General features: G+C 37.1%; 3 protein-coding genes across 5 annotated transcripts; 1 reads left to right on the forward strand and 2 right to left on the reverse strand.

The window, feature by feature from the left end:
* Window positions 1-333: 333 nt before the first annotated feature.
* On the reverse strand, window positions 334-6964 carry znf143b (zinc finger protein 143b). 3 transcript variants are annotated; one of them, XM_043216788.1, is made up of 16 exons: window positions 6836-6964; window positions 5137-5252; window positions 4958-5047; window positions 4637-4732; window positions 4451-4531; window positions 4152-4336; window positions 3883-3945; window positions 3680-3793; window positions 3492-3567; window positions 3278-3403; window positions 2992-3171; window positions 2627-2854; window positions 2411-2541; window positions 2080-2235; window positions 1555-1698; window positions 334-695 (listed from the first exon to the last, which is right to left on the reverse strand). In XM_043216788.1, the coding sequence occupies exons 2-16, from the start codon at window positions 5243-5245 to the stop codon at window positions 612-614; spliced, it is 1863 nt and encodes a 620-aa protein (XP_043072723.1). In that variant the 5' UTR covers window positions 5246-5252; window positions 6836-6964; the 3' UTR covers window positions 334-611. The 3 variants fall into 3 exon arrangements, with proteins under 3 accessions (XP_043072723.1, XP_043072722.1, XP_043072721.1); XM_043216787.1 differs by lacking the exon at window positions 6836-6964 and adding an exon at window positions 6333-6783 and having other exon boundaries at window positions 4637-4720; XM_043216786.1 differs by lacking the exon at window positions 6836-6964 and adding an exon at window positions 6333-6782.
* Window positions 6965-7070: 106 nt separating this feature from the next.
* c18h11orf16 (chromosome 18 C11orf16 homolog) lies at window positions 7071-12549 on the forward strand. The gene is made up of 8 exons (XM_043216926.1): window positions 7071-8985; window positions 9122-9346; window positions 9572-9928; window positions 10021-10151; window positions 10249-10390; window positions 10826-11063; window positions 11166-11732; window positions 12289-12549. The coding sequence occupies exons 2-8, from the start codon at window positions 9143-9145 to the stop codon at window positions 12540-12542; spliced, it is 1893 nt and encodes a 630-aa protein (XP_043072861.1). The 5' UTR covers window positions 7071-8985; window positions 9122-9142; the 3' UTR covers window positions 12543-12549.
* Window positions 12550-12619: 70 nt separating this feature from the next.
* On the reverse strand, window positions 12620-14236 carry akip1 (A kinase (PRKA) interacting protein 1). The gene is made up of 5 exons (XM_043216927.1): window positions 14110-14236; window positions 13741-13907; window positions 13566-13646; window positions 13362-13490; window positions 12620-12999 (listed from the first exon to the last, which is right to left on the reverse strand). The coding sequence occupies exons 2-5, from the start codon at window positions 13882-13884 to the stop codon at window positions 12856-12858; spliced, it is 498 nt and encodes a 165-aa protein (XP_043072862.1). The 5' UTR covers window positions 13885-13907; window positions 14110-14236; the 3' UTR covers window positions 12620-12855.
* Window positions 14237-15218: the final 982 nt, after the last annotated feature.

Below are 15218 nucleotides of genomic sequence, written 5' to 3' on the forward strand. Positions count from 1 at the left end.
TTTGATTAGATTAATCATGTAAGTGTTTTCATGGTGGTGTAAATTAGCCACATGGATTTGTTTTGATAGCAGAGTTTCAGTGACTGGCAATCGCTTAACAATAGCAATCAGTCTTGGTTTCAATAATGATGGGGGTTTTTTAGATCAATGTATTAACGAGGTTTTCCGTTCTCTTAATGTATTGTAAATAAACCCCATCATGTCTGGAAAGTCCCTAGAATTTATATGGTGAATATTAAATGAATACTACCAGTTTATGTTTGTTGTGCAGGAAACTGAAACATTTACATTTGTAAACCACATTCTGGATTGGGTGAAGCAAGACAAAGAATACAATGCAATGATTTTTTTTTTTAATCATAATTGTAGACCTTTTCTTAACAGCTTGCAAAAAATAGCATAATCAAATATATACAGAAAAACTCTACTTTTAAAACAGTTATGTACATATCCACACAAAAATATCTTCTTGGTATATAGCGATCATATCATGTCAGCATTATGAAAAACTATGATGCTTGACATATTTTCAATACCCAGACTTACATTCATACACACACACACACACCCTTGAGACGTTTAGTTCACAGTGATAAGTTTTACAATGTGAGTTAATCGTCCATGCCTGGGGTTTCTCCTTGCTGTATTCTTGATGCTATTCTGATGGCTTCTTCTAGAGAGGGCTGATCACTGAGCTAAGAGGGGAAAAAATGGAAGAAAAAAAACTAATTAAAACAGCAAAATATTTCTAAATTGTCAATCTAGCTCAATGGCACTACCCACCAAACACAGGGTCACCTTCCTCCTCTAGAATACAACACACTTACCCTTTGTTGGCAATGAGGGCTCATTAATCAGAACTGAATGGCACATTGGTGTAAAGATCAATACAAGGCTGATTGGACTAGACCAGTTTGCTCAATTAGTTGTCCATTAGTGCAAAAAAAGACAAGTGATACAATCATAATTATTACATCATTATCTGCTACTGATCCCAGTTATTATTACACTAAAAGCTGACATCAATGCTTAATTAAATAGTGTTGATTAGAAGCCACAATTTTAGATATTAAGAGCATAAAACTGGTGACTGATTTCATGTACTTTAAGTTTACAGTTACACCCATTTTGCAGTCATTTTTTCCCAATGATCCACAAAACTGTAAATCACATTCATGCACTTAAATCACCAAAAAGGTATATTTTTAAATGAATGCTAGCAGTGTAGCAAATGATCTGGCTAAGTTGGTTTAATATAATTTATATTTAGATTCCAAACATTAGACCTACAGAACCACAATGCAAATTCAGTTGAGACCTACATCCTAAAAAACACACACCTAACGGAAAGACTGCAACCCCCCAACAAACAGTCTAGTCTTTGGGAATAATTACACGTCCCCACCTTAAAAGGGGCTTAAAGGTTTTATTATGTACTCTCGGGCAAAGTAAACAAATGATTTAAGCTTTTGCGACCCCTCCTAACCGAGCAAGTTAATGTGACTGTGAGAAGAAGATTCCATAACATGTCTGGTGTGTGTATATATTCTATACCTGCACAGCTATGTGTGTGCCGTTAGAAGTAGCCAGCAGTGTGACGGGGTGTGGGCTTGTGGAAACCACATGCTGCTCCTGATCTTGTACAAGCTCCCCATCTTCTGTCTGGTACGCAGACAGATCGGGCGTCACAATAGCCACCTAAAATGTAAATAAAAAGTTTACACAATAAGCTCAACTTGTGTGTATTTAGTGAAGTAATAAGAGTCCTTCGGTAGAATGCAAGCTATTTAAAGGGACAGTCCACCCAGTAAAATATTTTATCCCGTTATTATCTGTATGTAGTTATTTCTTCTGTGGAAAAAGAAAGATGATATATTAAAGAATGTTTGTAAACAAACAGTTTGGGGTCCCACTGACATGAATGCAACATAATTCTGAAATGGTAATTGATTGCCAACATTCTCCAAGATATATTTTTTGTTGTGTGTGTGTGTTTCACAGAAGGAAGAAATTCATACAAGTTTGGTACAACATGAGGATGAGTACAAAGAATTTTCATTTTCGAGTAACAACTCTTACCTGTCCTTCTGTGCCGTCTGCGGACACCATAGTAACAGAATGTGGTCCTCCTGAGGAAAGCATCGCTTCATGTGCTGGGATGGTTATGGTGGTTCCTTCTTGTGTTACCATGGTAATCGTGCCTCCCATAGCCTGCATATCTGCCTGAGACAGAACCTAAGAGGGAAAAGAGAAGTATTTACCTCGGGGAAAAAAAAACTGCATAACCATTTTCCCTAGATTGTACTCTAGTTCTACAAAGTACAATTACAGTACTGATGTATGGAATAAATAGGTCCTGTTGATGTTGTATGTGATCAATATAGGACTTTTTAGGTAATTTTTAGGGCACCTGTTGTGTGCCATCCTGAGATATGAGAGCCACATGCTGTCCCATGACTTCTGATCCTGACACCTGCTCAGACCCAGAGTCATCTTCCACCACTGTTGGAGTGTACATTAACCCAGGGTCATCAATAGCCTCTGAAAAATATGTAAATTCAAAATTCACATTTTTAATTAATAATAGAAGATCAAAGTTTGTAGCTAGAGATTTAAGTAAACAGACCTGCTGGGGGCTCAAAATAACCTTCTTGTTCTTCTTCTATGGGCTCGGTGTCATTGTGCGCTGTGCGTTTATGCATGGCTAAGGTCGAAATCTGCTTATACGTCTTTCCGCAGTGATTACAGTTGTAGGGTTTGCAGGGAGTATGAACTACATGGTGCTTGTACAGGCTGGAGTATTCAGTGAAACGCTTGTCACAGCCAGGAACAGTGCAGACGTAAGGCTTCTCACCTGAAGATTATGAGACAAACATACTTTTGAGCTTATGGTGTGAAGTTATACCTTATTTTTGTGAGGAAAATATGCTTGCAACATCAAAGCTTCTAATTTCTTTCAAATGTACACTAGATAGCTGATAGGACAGGTACCTGTGTGAATTCTCATGTGGTTTTTGTAATTGGTGGCACTTGCAAAGGCCCTTCCACAGTTGGGTTCAGAGCAGTAGTATGGCCTCTCGCCTGTGTGAGTACGGATATGGACTTTTCGAATGTTGGATGTAGTGAAAGATCTCCCACAGCCTTCAAATGGACATTTAAATGGTTTCTCGCCTATAAAAAAATAGTTATGCAACAAATTTAAAAACATTTTTTAACAACTTAATTTTATAAATGAGAAGAAACTCTTATTAAAAGTCAAGGTAAATATGCCAAACACCTGTATGTGTTCTTGTGTGTTTTTGTAAGTCTCCAGAGGTTTTGAAAGACTTGAGACAGTTGAGCTCCTGACAGCGATAAGGTTTCTCTCCAGTGTGTGTTCGGACGTGACTCTTGAGACCATACCCTTAAAGACAACAGAAATAATGCATGTACATAAGAGTTACATATATACTGTACATACATATACATATACACACACATATAATCTTTACCTGTTGCAAACTTTTTGCCACAACCCAAATGTTCACAAATGTATGGCTTATCCCCTGTATGCGATCTTTCGTGTACCTAAAAATATTTAGAAAGCCACATGAGTTCAGAAGTCACTAAATTACTTCACAGATAAGGTACATATCCAAACACAAATAATTTGTAAAACAAATGTACTGTATCTCTTCACCTTCAGATGGTGAGCAGTAGTGTAGAGTTTTCCACATCCCTCATGTTCACATCTGAAAGCCTTTTCCCCAACATGCTGGATCCTAGGTGACCGGTCTTGACCCTGCAGCACAATCTAAGCGCACAAAAGTAGGTCATTGCCTCATTAACAATCAAAGCATTAATATTATAAGACGCAGAAAATAGTCTCAGCAGAGACAGTACCTGCATATGCACACCATCGGAGTCCCCTCGACCAAGCAACCCACTACATTCTGTGGCCTCCATCTGCACACACACAAATAACACTTAACCTAACACGATCTGTAATAGGATTTAAAACAAGACACATATAGAGTACACAAGGTAAATACAAAAGTGTAAATTGGTTTAATGTTTCATTGCACATAAATTTCCATCATAACAGGGGACATAATCCACATAAACTCACACAACAAATAATAAGAAAACAGAATAAGTGACATAATCTTAACCTTTGTAGAGTATTGCTCCAACACACTAATTGTCTCAGCATCAATCGTGCCCTCTGTCTGTAAGTCTGCTACAGTACCATCTGCCTGGATGGCCAAGATGGTGTTGGATGGAGGCATATGTTGAATATATGCAGTGGTGCCATCCTCCAGCTGAACAGCCTGTAAGCCGCCCTGATCATACGTTTCTAAAAACATTCAATGCATTGAGACTTACTCATTTGATTTCATCATCGTGAATCCAACATTTGTGTTTATATGACAGAGAATACTTCGTAATATATAGAGTTTTAGAGACAGACCTTTGGGTGCATGAATGTAAGCGGTTGTTCCATCCTCCAGTTGCACAGCTTGCCCATCTTCTAATCTCAATCCTTCTCCACCTAAGAAATACGTTTAAAGCATAAGGGTCATGACATGACATGCTGTGTGGTCTTTATAACACAGACGTCATCTGTATCTGATCTAGTCTTATCCATATGAAATACCTGATTTAGACATTGGTAGGTGCTGGACATAAGCAGCGGATCCATCCTCCAGCTGAATCACTTGTCCTTCCATTAGTTTGTTTTCTGTGAGAGAAACTATTGTAGGCTGTAAGATTTGAATAGCGACCGAGCAAGAACATTTATGCAGCTTTTATTACTACACAATATTTGTTGTGTTCGAATGGAATACAGGACAGCTACAAAGTGTAAAATTGGTGTAAAACTTTTTCTTCTACATTCCATATAGAAATAATCGGTCAGAAGCATAACCTTATTAATAGCTTAATGGCAAAAGTAATGCTAAGTGTGTAGTTACAGTACCTTTAGGGCTATGTTGGATGTATGCTGTGGAGCCATCCACCAGAGTCACAGCCTGCAAGCTCACCGTGTCTATACCCTCCAAGTTGTCATCTGTGTAGTCACAGTTGGCCATTATGAATCTATTGCACTATGCACAAAATATAATACTGTTGCAGAGATTGTATACACTTCCATCTCACCTGCAACTGTTACTGCCTCTGTTAGGCAAAGGGTGACCTGCTGCGGGTCCCCATCCACACTTTGAAACTCCATGCCCTGGGTGTCCCGGTTCACCTGGGCTAAGAGCATGATCTGCCTGTACAAACCAACCAACAACCATTAAATATTTAATCTTAAAACGCAGAGGCAATCAATGGCCTTGATTGATTGGGTTTAGTACTATCGTTGTTATTTTACAAAAGTCAGACAGTCCATTAGCTACTTGTATATCCCTACATTTATTTTACAGTAATTTTAACAATATACATTTTACATAATGAAAACACAAATTGGGATATATTATTTTCTTATAGCCATTAATAGTTTTGTGCTTGTGTACTCCAACTGAATGCCCTGATTGTTATTTTTTTGTTAGTGAATGTTACTACTACAGTATTACTCAGTTTAGTACTGTACTTTGTTTTTAATATGCGTTTCTTAAAATTAACATGGTTTTTGTCTTCCTAGTACATTTACACATTAAAAATATTAATTGCATTGTTTTATTGTATTATGGATCTTTAAGTCAGACATCAACTACTCCCCATCCAATATTACAGTTATCTATTCCATGTCTGGAAATGTTTTATCTAGTTGCTCTTTCAGGTACAACTTCTCCTCTCAATATTATTATTAATATTACTATTATTACTGATGAGTAAATGTTATAGTTCAGAAACAACTCTATTTACTTATACCAATATACTTTCTAGTTGCAAACTGGAACATATTCTAGCATCCATTTAATTTGTATTGTTAAAATTAGGATAGATACCACCAGCAACAACTAAAATCCCTATTAGTCAAAGTTAGGGTTAACCACAGATCCCCAAAGGATTCAGTGGGGGAAATGTGCAATTTTCCACCAGCAAGGAAATATTACTTGTCACTATTAAAATGGTTTGATGTTGTTGTTAACACTTGTATTAAAGTACTAACAATACAGGATTAAACAATTATAATTTATGTAGAACTATAAACAAAGCTGGAACTTTAAAACTTTAATGCCATCCAATGTATGGTAAATCAATCAAAATGGACAAATAATATATATTTTTGATTCGGCACGTGTGCGACTAATAATACTATGCTAACACCGGCATTTCATAACTTATCTACATTTTAGCCAAACAACAACAAAACAACTTTGTAAATAACAATAGAGGTGTATAAATACTTAGACATGGATGCAAAAGCAGACCGGCTAAAGTTGCTCTTAAGTCCTCCGTTTTATAATTTGACAGACCATCTGTCATGCTAACTCTCACATGTTAGCAAATATGCTACAAAATGCTCGCGTTTTACTTCAGCCGCTTTCTAATGTTTACATGCTATAATCGGCTTTGAGATCCATATAACTATGTCATCCCAAAACTAACGCAAAGCAATATTGTTATTTTTAGGTCGTTTAAACATAAAGGAACGACCGTTAGCACACACTGAATTCGTTGCTGCGGTAACTTGACAATCACAATCGGAACGTTACAATGTTGCAACCGATTACAACGCTGCGTCCAACTGCCTTTAATAAATAAAACACCGCTTCCGATGCATTTTCACTATTTTATTTTGTTCTTAATCCCACAACGACTTCCTCCACACTTCCATCGCCGCGCTCTCCGGCTAAGCGGCGTCTGAGGAAATAAGGCACACTGGGTAAAAACACATTTATATACTAACCTCCGAAAATTTTCCAACAATCCCTTCGTTCGACCACCATGCACCAGGGCAGGAAACGCTATGCAGAATACACAACCCCTGAACGTGAATAACGGAAGTGTTCCTCCATTGATTCATAATACGCTAATGTGATTGGCTGAAGCAGACTACCTTCGCGCTGCCTTTGGCTGAACGCCGGTCAATGCGAATTCGCGCTGTCAGAAATTCACGTTCAGGGGCACCTTGGGGACGCCATTCGGGTTTGTTGGGTGTATTGTTCAAGCGTGAATAAGCAAATCTAGCACAGTGGTGTTTGCCCATCGCATATTCATTTGGCGGATAGATGCGGCGGGTTTTGTGTACATTTCTTTGAACGCCATTACGTGACCGGTGGTTTTATTGTTTTTATAACAGCACATTTTTACAGTGTGTCACGGAAGGCTTGGTAGCCATTTTGAATTGCATTATGTCATGGCTGGAGTGAGGATGCATGGGCAATGCAGTGCAGTAGAGAGACTTGAACTTTCCCTGTTGGAATAGACCTCTCTGTTTGACTGAAGGAGAATATGAAATACTCCGTTTAAAAATTATGAAGATTTTATTCCAGTATTTATATTATTATTCCTTGCTTATTTTTTATATAATTATTTTAATATCAAATGTTTATGCAAATAAGTAAATATAATAAACATAACTTATAATATGCACATATATAAAATGTTTTTAAATATGTATTTTTAAAAATTCATATTTTCTCCCAAAATGATATGACCAAATTTCAGAACATTTTGAACAATAAAACATAGTGGATGTTGTGCAGCAACAGTATGTATTCCTTTGACATTAAATGTGAAAGACAAAAGTTCAGTTTTTAAGTTTTGTATAAAAACTTGTGCATTCCGATGTGTATTAAGTCCATTTTCGCACCAGACTTGCAAATGAAGGAGCAATTATTTGAGTTTTCTCTGTGATGTCAGTGGGCTGCTTTTCTAAAGCAATGTTTGCAATATTTTTGAATCTGTTAAAGTTGGGTCCTTTTTCCAAAGCATCGTGTATTTTTCATCAGCTTTTCTCACCTCAGTGTCTTCTTCACATTTCAGCTTTTGTGGAAGAGGAGCTAACAGCACATGAGTCTATTTTTGGACTGAGAGTCTATCACGGGAAGGACATTTTAGCACTAAGGTTCTGAAATCAGGTTCAGGTGCCAATTTCTGGTGTACGGTGACAATGGCACTTCTCATCAAATCACTTTATTTTAATAAAGATTTGCCTTCTCGTTTTACTATTGCTGCAGCTTATTGAAGCCAAATTAAATATGTCTAAATGTTGATTTATAAATAGAGGGTAAGCTTCATTTCAAGAGGCTTAATAAAATGAGTGGCTGTAGAGTGGTTTATACAAACATTATATTGTACATAGAGATTTAAATTCTGCAAATGTAAAATTTAGTACATTTACAAGTAGGCCTAGATTATGTATTAAGATGAAGCATAAGAATTCTTTAATTTACTCTTCCTTATGTAATTCCAAAATTATATATTTGAGAAATGTTTCACCAAAAAGTCAATGGTTACTAAAAAGTTTGTTTTGAACATTTCCTTCTATATTTAATGGGAGTAAAAAAAAATGTGTACAAATTTGGAAAGATATAATGTAATGTTCAATCAAAATAAAAATGCTGCCCATACTCAAGAATGAATTTCTTCTGCTGAACACACACAAATGTATTTTGAAGAATGTGAGCAACCAAACAGATGTTGGTCCGCACAGACTTCCATAGTATGAAAAAAAATAATTCAGTCAATTAGGACCAGAAACTGCCAGGCAACATTTTTTTAAAATATCTTCTTTTGTGTTCAGCAGAACAAATACATTACAATAACACTTTACTATAAGGTGTCATTTGTTAACATCGATTAATGTATGAACTAACATCAACAAACAAAGGACAATGCATTATTACACTTAACATTTGTTCCCAAGTGCACATCAGATGCTCTCTGTCACCACTAGATGGATGTAATGACATTCTATTAGCTTAAGGCTGGTCAGTGGCTCACTATGGCAACCTCAGTACACAGTAGAGACAGGAATCATTGTTCAGTGGATCATTACTAGGTACAGAACAAAAATTGCAACAGTTTTCAAGTGTGTTCTGGGAATCAAGAAAGGTATGAATAATTTTTTGGTGCGTATTTTCTCATTTTTACATTTGCTTACTATAAAAAAGAAGCTATTTGTTACCACAAGCTAGTCAGATTGGTCTTTAAGTCAACTACAACTGAGCAAGTTCCAACTGTGTTGCAGATTATTCTGTCAGAGTTGACAATGTCGTCAAGCCCCGAAGTATCTCGCAGCCAAAGTGTCCTACCCTTGTTAATGGGTAAAGGCAGAAATGTCACCTTCGTTTTGGACTCCTCTGTGGGAATGAATGGCTTTCTAGGACCAGTGAAGAATCTCATTATTCAAACCCTGATTGCAAAAGCTTCACTTAGGGACTCGCTCTTTAACATAATCAGCTTTTCATACAAGGTAAATTGACAATTAATCGCTCTGGGGGGAAAAAATATTTGTCCATGCAGTATTATTGATGATGGCTTATTAAAAAAATAGTTTTAAATACGATGTAATAGAAATTATTGTTTAGCATGTCAAATTGAGTAGGCATGCTTTAAAAGAACAGCATTTTGGTTATTCTAGTGGAAACTCTGGATGGATATTCTTTTCTTTTTTTAAAATCTATTCGTGTTTTACTAGTCAACGCCATGGTCTTCTCACATGATGCCCTGCGCTCCTGATGTAGTCTACGAAGCCTTGAGCTGGATCCACACATTACAGACAAGTCCTGGCAGAGACCTCCACTCAGCACTGGCCTTAGCGTTCTCTGACCCTGCCTGTCAGTCCGTCCATTTGGTGACCAGCGGTCTCCCAGACAACCCACCACAATGTCTGGCTTCATTATCATCCCTGGTGATGCGCCCCGTGAATACATTTTACATATCAGACAAGACTCCCATGAACACTGACATATCAGACTTCTTGCATTGCATCACTTCCACCACTAGAGGAAGCAGTTATGTCACGACGATCAACTCAGCTGGCAATGTGGACCAGGTAAGATGTTGAATCAATGTTTGTATGGTGTCCACTGCTTATACTGTTCATCCAGATTGTTTTGCCTTTTAATGATTTAAAATGTCAAACAGCTCAGTTTGTTGCATTCAGCGGATGACGTGATTCAAAAGCCATCACACTCAGAGGACCCATGGCGTTCAGTGGACTTCAATCAGGTTCAATACTGTAACTGCTCAAGCCGTGTCTGTTCTGTACCATGCTGGTAAGCTAAATCGAAACAGCGAAAGTCAGAAAAACACAATAAATGATTACAGCGTGGCATGTATACCTGACAATATAATCATGACGTTTTTTTACAGGTGTTCTCCTATGAATCCTTTCAGTACAGTATCATGTGTATCTGCAAGGGTAATGCGGGGTGCTGAGCTTTTTCCTGGTTGCCGTGTTTTAGCCAGGAGAGAGATAGATGGGTTCTACTACTTGGGAACCATCATACATCAGGTACTGAAAATATACAGAACATCATCATAAACACTACCAGTCACAGCACAAAACGAAAATACAGTAAAACAACTGTGAAATATTATTGAATGGTATGTACTCCTGTGATGGCAAAGCTGAATTGTCAGCATTCAAATTTGCTGATTTGAGATTCCAAAAATGTTTTTGTTCTTGAAAAGAGTTATTTTTCAAAACTGAGAAAACTTTCATACGGTTTGTAACATTATAAATGTATTTACTGTCCCATTTGATCCATTCATTGTATCCTTTATGGAAAAAAAAGTATCAATTTTGTTTCTTTAATAAATAAAAATAGGCATGGCATATCTTTACATATAGTCAGCATTTCAATTCAAACTGAATTTATTTTTTTCTTTGCTAAAATCCAGAGGTGTAATCACAAAAATGTATTAAACATTTCTTGTCTGTCTCTAGGGCAGAGGAAATCTTTATACGGTGGACTTTGATAAGTTTGGACCTAAGGGAAATACACTTATGGAAACATTGAATACAGTTCAGCAAACCTGTCAGCCTGATATAGTTAATCTAGCCGGTGCACACAGGCAAAGTATCGTACCAGGAGACACTGTTCTAGCACCATGGGAGCCAGACATGAGACGATATGGGCCTGGAAGGATTCTCTCCGGTATGGAGCTAAGAGATCCCCTTAAAAGTAAGGTTTATATACAAATTCTGCAGCAGAACTGACATATTTCATATTAGCGATAACTCTATAAACCTAGTGAAATAGCTCAGATCTATTGTCTCATTACAGGTTATGAAGGTCTTGTGGATCTCCAGGTTCTCTTCTGGAATGGCATGACTATTCACGTCCCTGAACAGCTCGCAGTATGGATTCCAGCCTCTCATTACGAGCAAATTATCAAAGACCTCCAGCCGTATTCATCCCGGCCATGTTGCCCCAGGGTTTCTCATTTTAGCACCATGAATTGTTTTCAATTCCCATGTCACCGGTGCAGCCACCACAGTCTGTCCTCCATTCCACCATGCCACTGTTTAATGAGGAGATGCCGGCCAGTGTTCATGTCATATCCACTACTGAATAACCAAAGGAGAAATGAGCTGGAGGGGAAAGCCGATCAACTGCTGAAAGAACTACAGAGCTCTCAACGGACACAAGTGCCTTCATCTTCCTCATCATCAACTTCAGAGTCAGATGAGAACGAGGATGGAAAACACAGGCCTTCAAGCTCAGAACTGGTGAGCCGATCGGTAAACACAGAGATTTCCTGCTTGAGAAAGCCATACACTCACGCCGAGACCAGACCAGCCTGGAGATACTGGAAAAAGGGTTCTGCAGAACCACAGCACAAGCAACCAGGTAGTGCTTAAATTTTTATGACCAAAATGGACAAATACATTATATAAGCTAATAATAAAAACAGACACAAATTTATTTTTTTTCTGCATATACACTACTGTTAAAATGTTTGTTTAATGTAATTTATGTTTTTTTTTTTAGAAAGGATTAATTCCATTTATTAAAAGTTAAAAACAAATACATTTATCGTGTTACAAAAATTAATTTTTCTAATAAATGCTGTTCTTTTTAACTTTATATTCTGAAAAAAAGGATTAAAATATTTTATGCAAAAATTAAGCGATGCATCTGTTTTTAACATCAATAAGAATTATTTTGAGCACCAAAACAGCATATGAGAATGTTTTTACACAGTCATTAAAAACCATTATCATCCGTAATAATTATAAAGCATACTGACCACAAACTTTTGAACGACAGTGTATATAGTACAAAAGTGTGCAGGCAAAGTAAATGATGTTTAGAACAATTTGGTCTTAATACAACTGCCAGAAAATACTAAATATATTACAAAACATGTTTCATTTGTACTGACTGAGTGTTCTCGTTATTGCAGGGAGAGCAGTCAGGTCTCCAAACGTCAGCCATTCTTGGCCTAGAGACACTGGGAATTCTGGGAGTTATACCGATAACTCTATGATGACCAATCACAGCTCTTTATTTAAACTGGTTCCCGATTCACCAAAACGAGAAGCTAATATGCGGGAAATATTTGGATCAACTGAACAAAAGCCATCATCATCACCACTAGCTATAGCAATCAGCTCAAAGAAAACTAAACTGATAGTTCCACAGTTCAATGTGCTATGAGTATCGTCACTGAGCTTTTGCTGATTATTTCTTCAGAGATAACATTTGTTTTTAAATCAAACAAACAAATGACTATATTATGTAAAACCATGCAACTTTATTAAAACTTTAAAGAATAAACAAAGTAAAATAAAATGTATATTCTGTAGTGCGGCAGAATCTCATTGTGGCTTCTATGGCTCAATATATATTCATGATTGCTATTAAAAATTAATAAATATTCCTGAGATACCAAGATATCAAGCTGTGTCAAAGTCAGTCCGTTTAGTTTTAGTCTTTAAGTCCTCAATTAAGGCATTGAATTTCACCCAGTTCAGAGGTTGAATGTAAGGCTCAAGCTTTCTCCAGCGTTGATGCAGACAGTTTTCGTCTGGGGCTTTGTGTCCTCCATCGCTGCTGTGATGGAATAGGTGCCTGGAGACACTTCAATAGAAAAATCCTCTTGTTCTGATGAACCCTTCAAAAATATGTAGATGAACCACTTTAACTCCCCAATTTAGTTGATTTGCAGAATAAACGTAGTATCTAGGCCTGGGTAAATATGGTTCCTATCTGCTCAAAATCTACTTTTTAACAATGCTTCACGTAAACAGGTTGCATGCTGCATTCGTCCAATCAAATATGCAAATAAGGATATTAACAGATGGTTTAAGAATATACAGTGCGAAATGTCTTTAGTTGTTAACCCTGGGTAAATTATGAGCAGCGTGAAACGTGAAGCAAGATAAACCCTGAGTTTAAAATGACTTATGGTTATCTATTTCAAATGTGAAAATCTCTACAATAGGGGAAAAAACATTGGTCACGGTCAATACTCACAAGGTCTCGTTTGATGGCTGCACTTGCGTTCTGTTTCTGGTCTGCAGTCCTCAACATCTTCTGGGAATGGTAGCGACAGATGTGTTCTCGCTCACTGGGCTGAGCCAGGTGCACAGTCTCATAAAACTTCTGTTAAAGAAGCACAGGCTGTGTGCGTAACTCAGATCTCAACACGGTTAAAGTGAATGAATAAAGCAATTTCACCTTGCACTGACTGGTCGTTTCTGACATGCACTCCACTATTTTTGCAAAAGCACTGTGCAAGTTTGCATGTAAAATGTCTCTCTGTAAAACGGGGAAAGAAAAATGAAATCATTCGCGTCGTGGACAATATTCATTTAGTTATCGAATCAAATCAATACGAAATTAGTATACACACCTCTGAGTTCCTTTCATTATGATCGAGTACGGGTGGTCTTGGTCTTGAACAGCTCGCAGATCGCCTTTTCGCTTTTTCCAACACCTCCTGCCCAAGTTTAGATGAACGGCGCAGGGAAGCCTCCAACCAGGATTCACTGGCCATCTACACAAGCGTCCTGGACTGCACTGAAACCGAATATCACACCCTCAAAACAGCTGTCACGACGCTTCATAATACTAAGAAATAGCTCGTAATTGCGTTCATGGGAACTACGCTACAATACAGAAGCGGGAAGCATAGCCGAACGTTTCACTTGTTTTGTTTTGGGGGGTTTTCTCCAAAGCTATGGAAAACAGACGAATATACGTTTCGATATTTTGTCTGCACCTTAAAATTCAATTCAAATGACTCCCAAAATGTTTCGCTGTTTGCTCTTTGAACTCTAAACTGATTGATGTCGCCGCTGTATGTTAGTGATGGGCGTCTCAGGCTAAAGTGAAAGTTAGATGAATTAATTTCCTCCTTTCACACGGCTTGCTGGGAAATGAAGTCTTTTGCCCGTGGCTAAAATGCGACACGAGCAGGAACGCCAATATCATACAAATTTTTATCAGCATTTTAAATCTACAAATCAGCAGTTGTTTTTAAATAATATAAATAATCGAAAATTACATATTACATATTTTTCCACCATTTAAGCTGTCCAGTAGGCTACAACCAGGGGTGCCACTAATGTGTTTGGGCCCCCTGGACAACATATTTACTAGTGCCCCCCTCGAGATAGAATCACATTCACATTCAAATATATTGTTGCAGTATACTGAATAATTTCTGTTTAACAGGTTTTTGTTTGCACAATAATTGTGTGCGTACTGTATACACACACACACACACACACACACACACACATATATATATATATATATATATATATATATATATATATATATATATATATATATATATATATATATATATATATATATATATATATATATATATATATAGAGAGAGAGAGAGAGAGAGAGAGAGATACATGTACATATTTAGAAAATATTTATTAAATAAATATACACAGTACGCACACATATATTATTTATTTTGAATTAAATTAAGCACTATTTAAAATACATATTCTGTTTCAGTCATGTGACCTTTTAAGCTTATTTGCTGTATTTATGCTCTTAAGACGAGCCATTTAGATGTTTTTCTGCTAAAACTGTTTAGAGGTGGCATAAATGCATTTACAAATATCCATTATAGCCCACAGAGCAGCCCTAACGTGGCTGTGTGAAGATGCCTTATGTAAATAAAGATACCAAAAAACGTTAATCATTGGAATTGATTCACACAGGTCCCAGAAAACATTTCTTTAGGTCTCAAGCAAATGTAGTATTTTACAGTCCACTTCCATATAAATGCCATACATGAATATGAGTTGTGGACAAATAAATCTGTCTTAATATCACCACTATTGCAACTTTCCCCTGCTGATA

This window comes from Puntigrus tetrazona, chromosome 18, assembly GCF_018831695.1.
Source record: "Puntigrus tetrazona isolate hp1 chromosome 18, ASM1883169v1, whole genome shotgun sequence".
NCBI classification, from domain to species: Eukaryota; Metazoa; Chordata; class Actinopteri; order Cypriniformes; family Cyprinidae; genus Puntigrus; species Puntigrus tetrazona.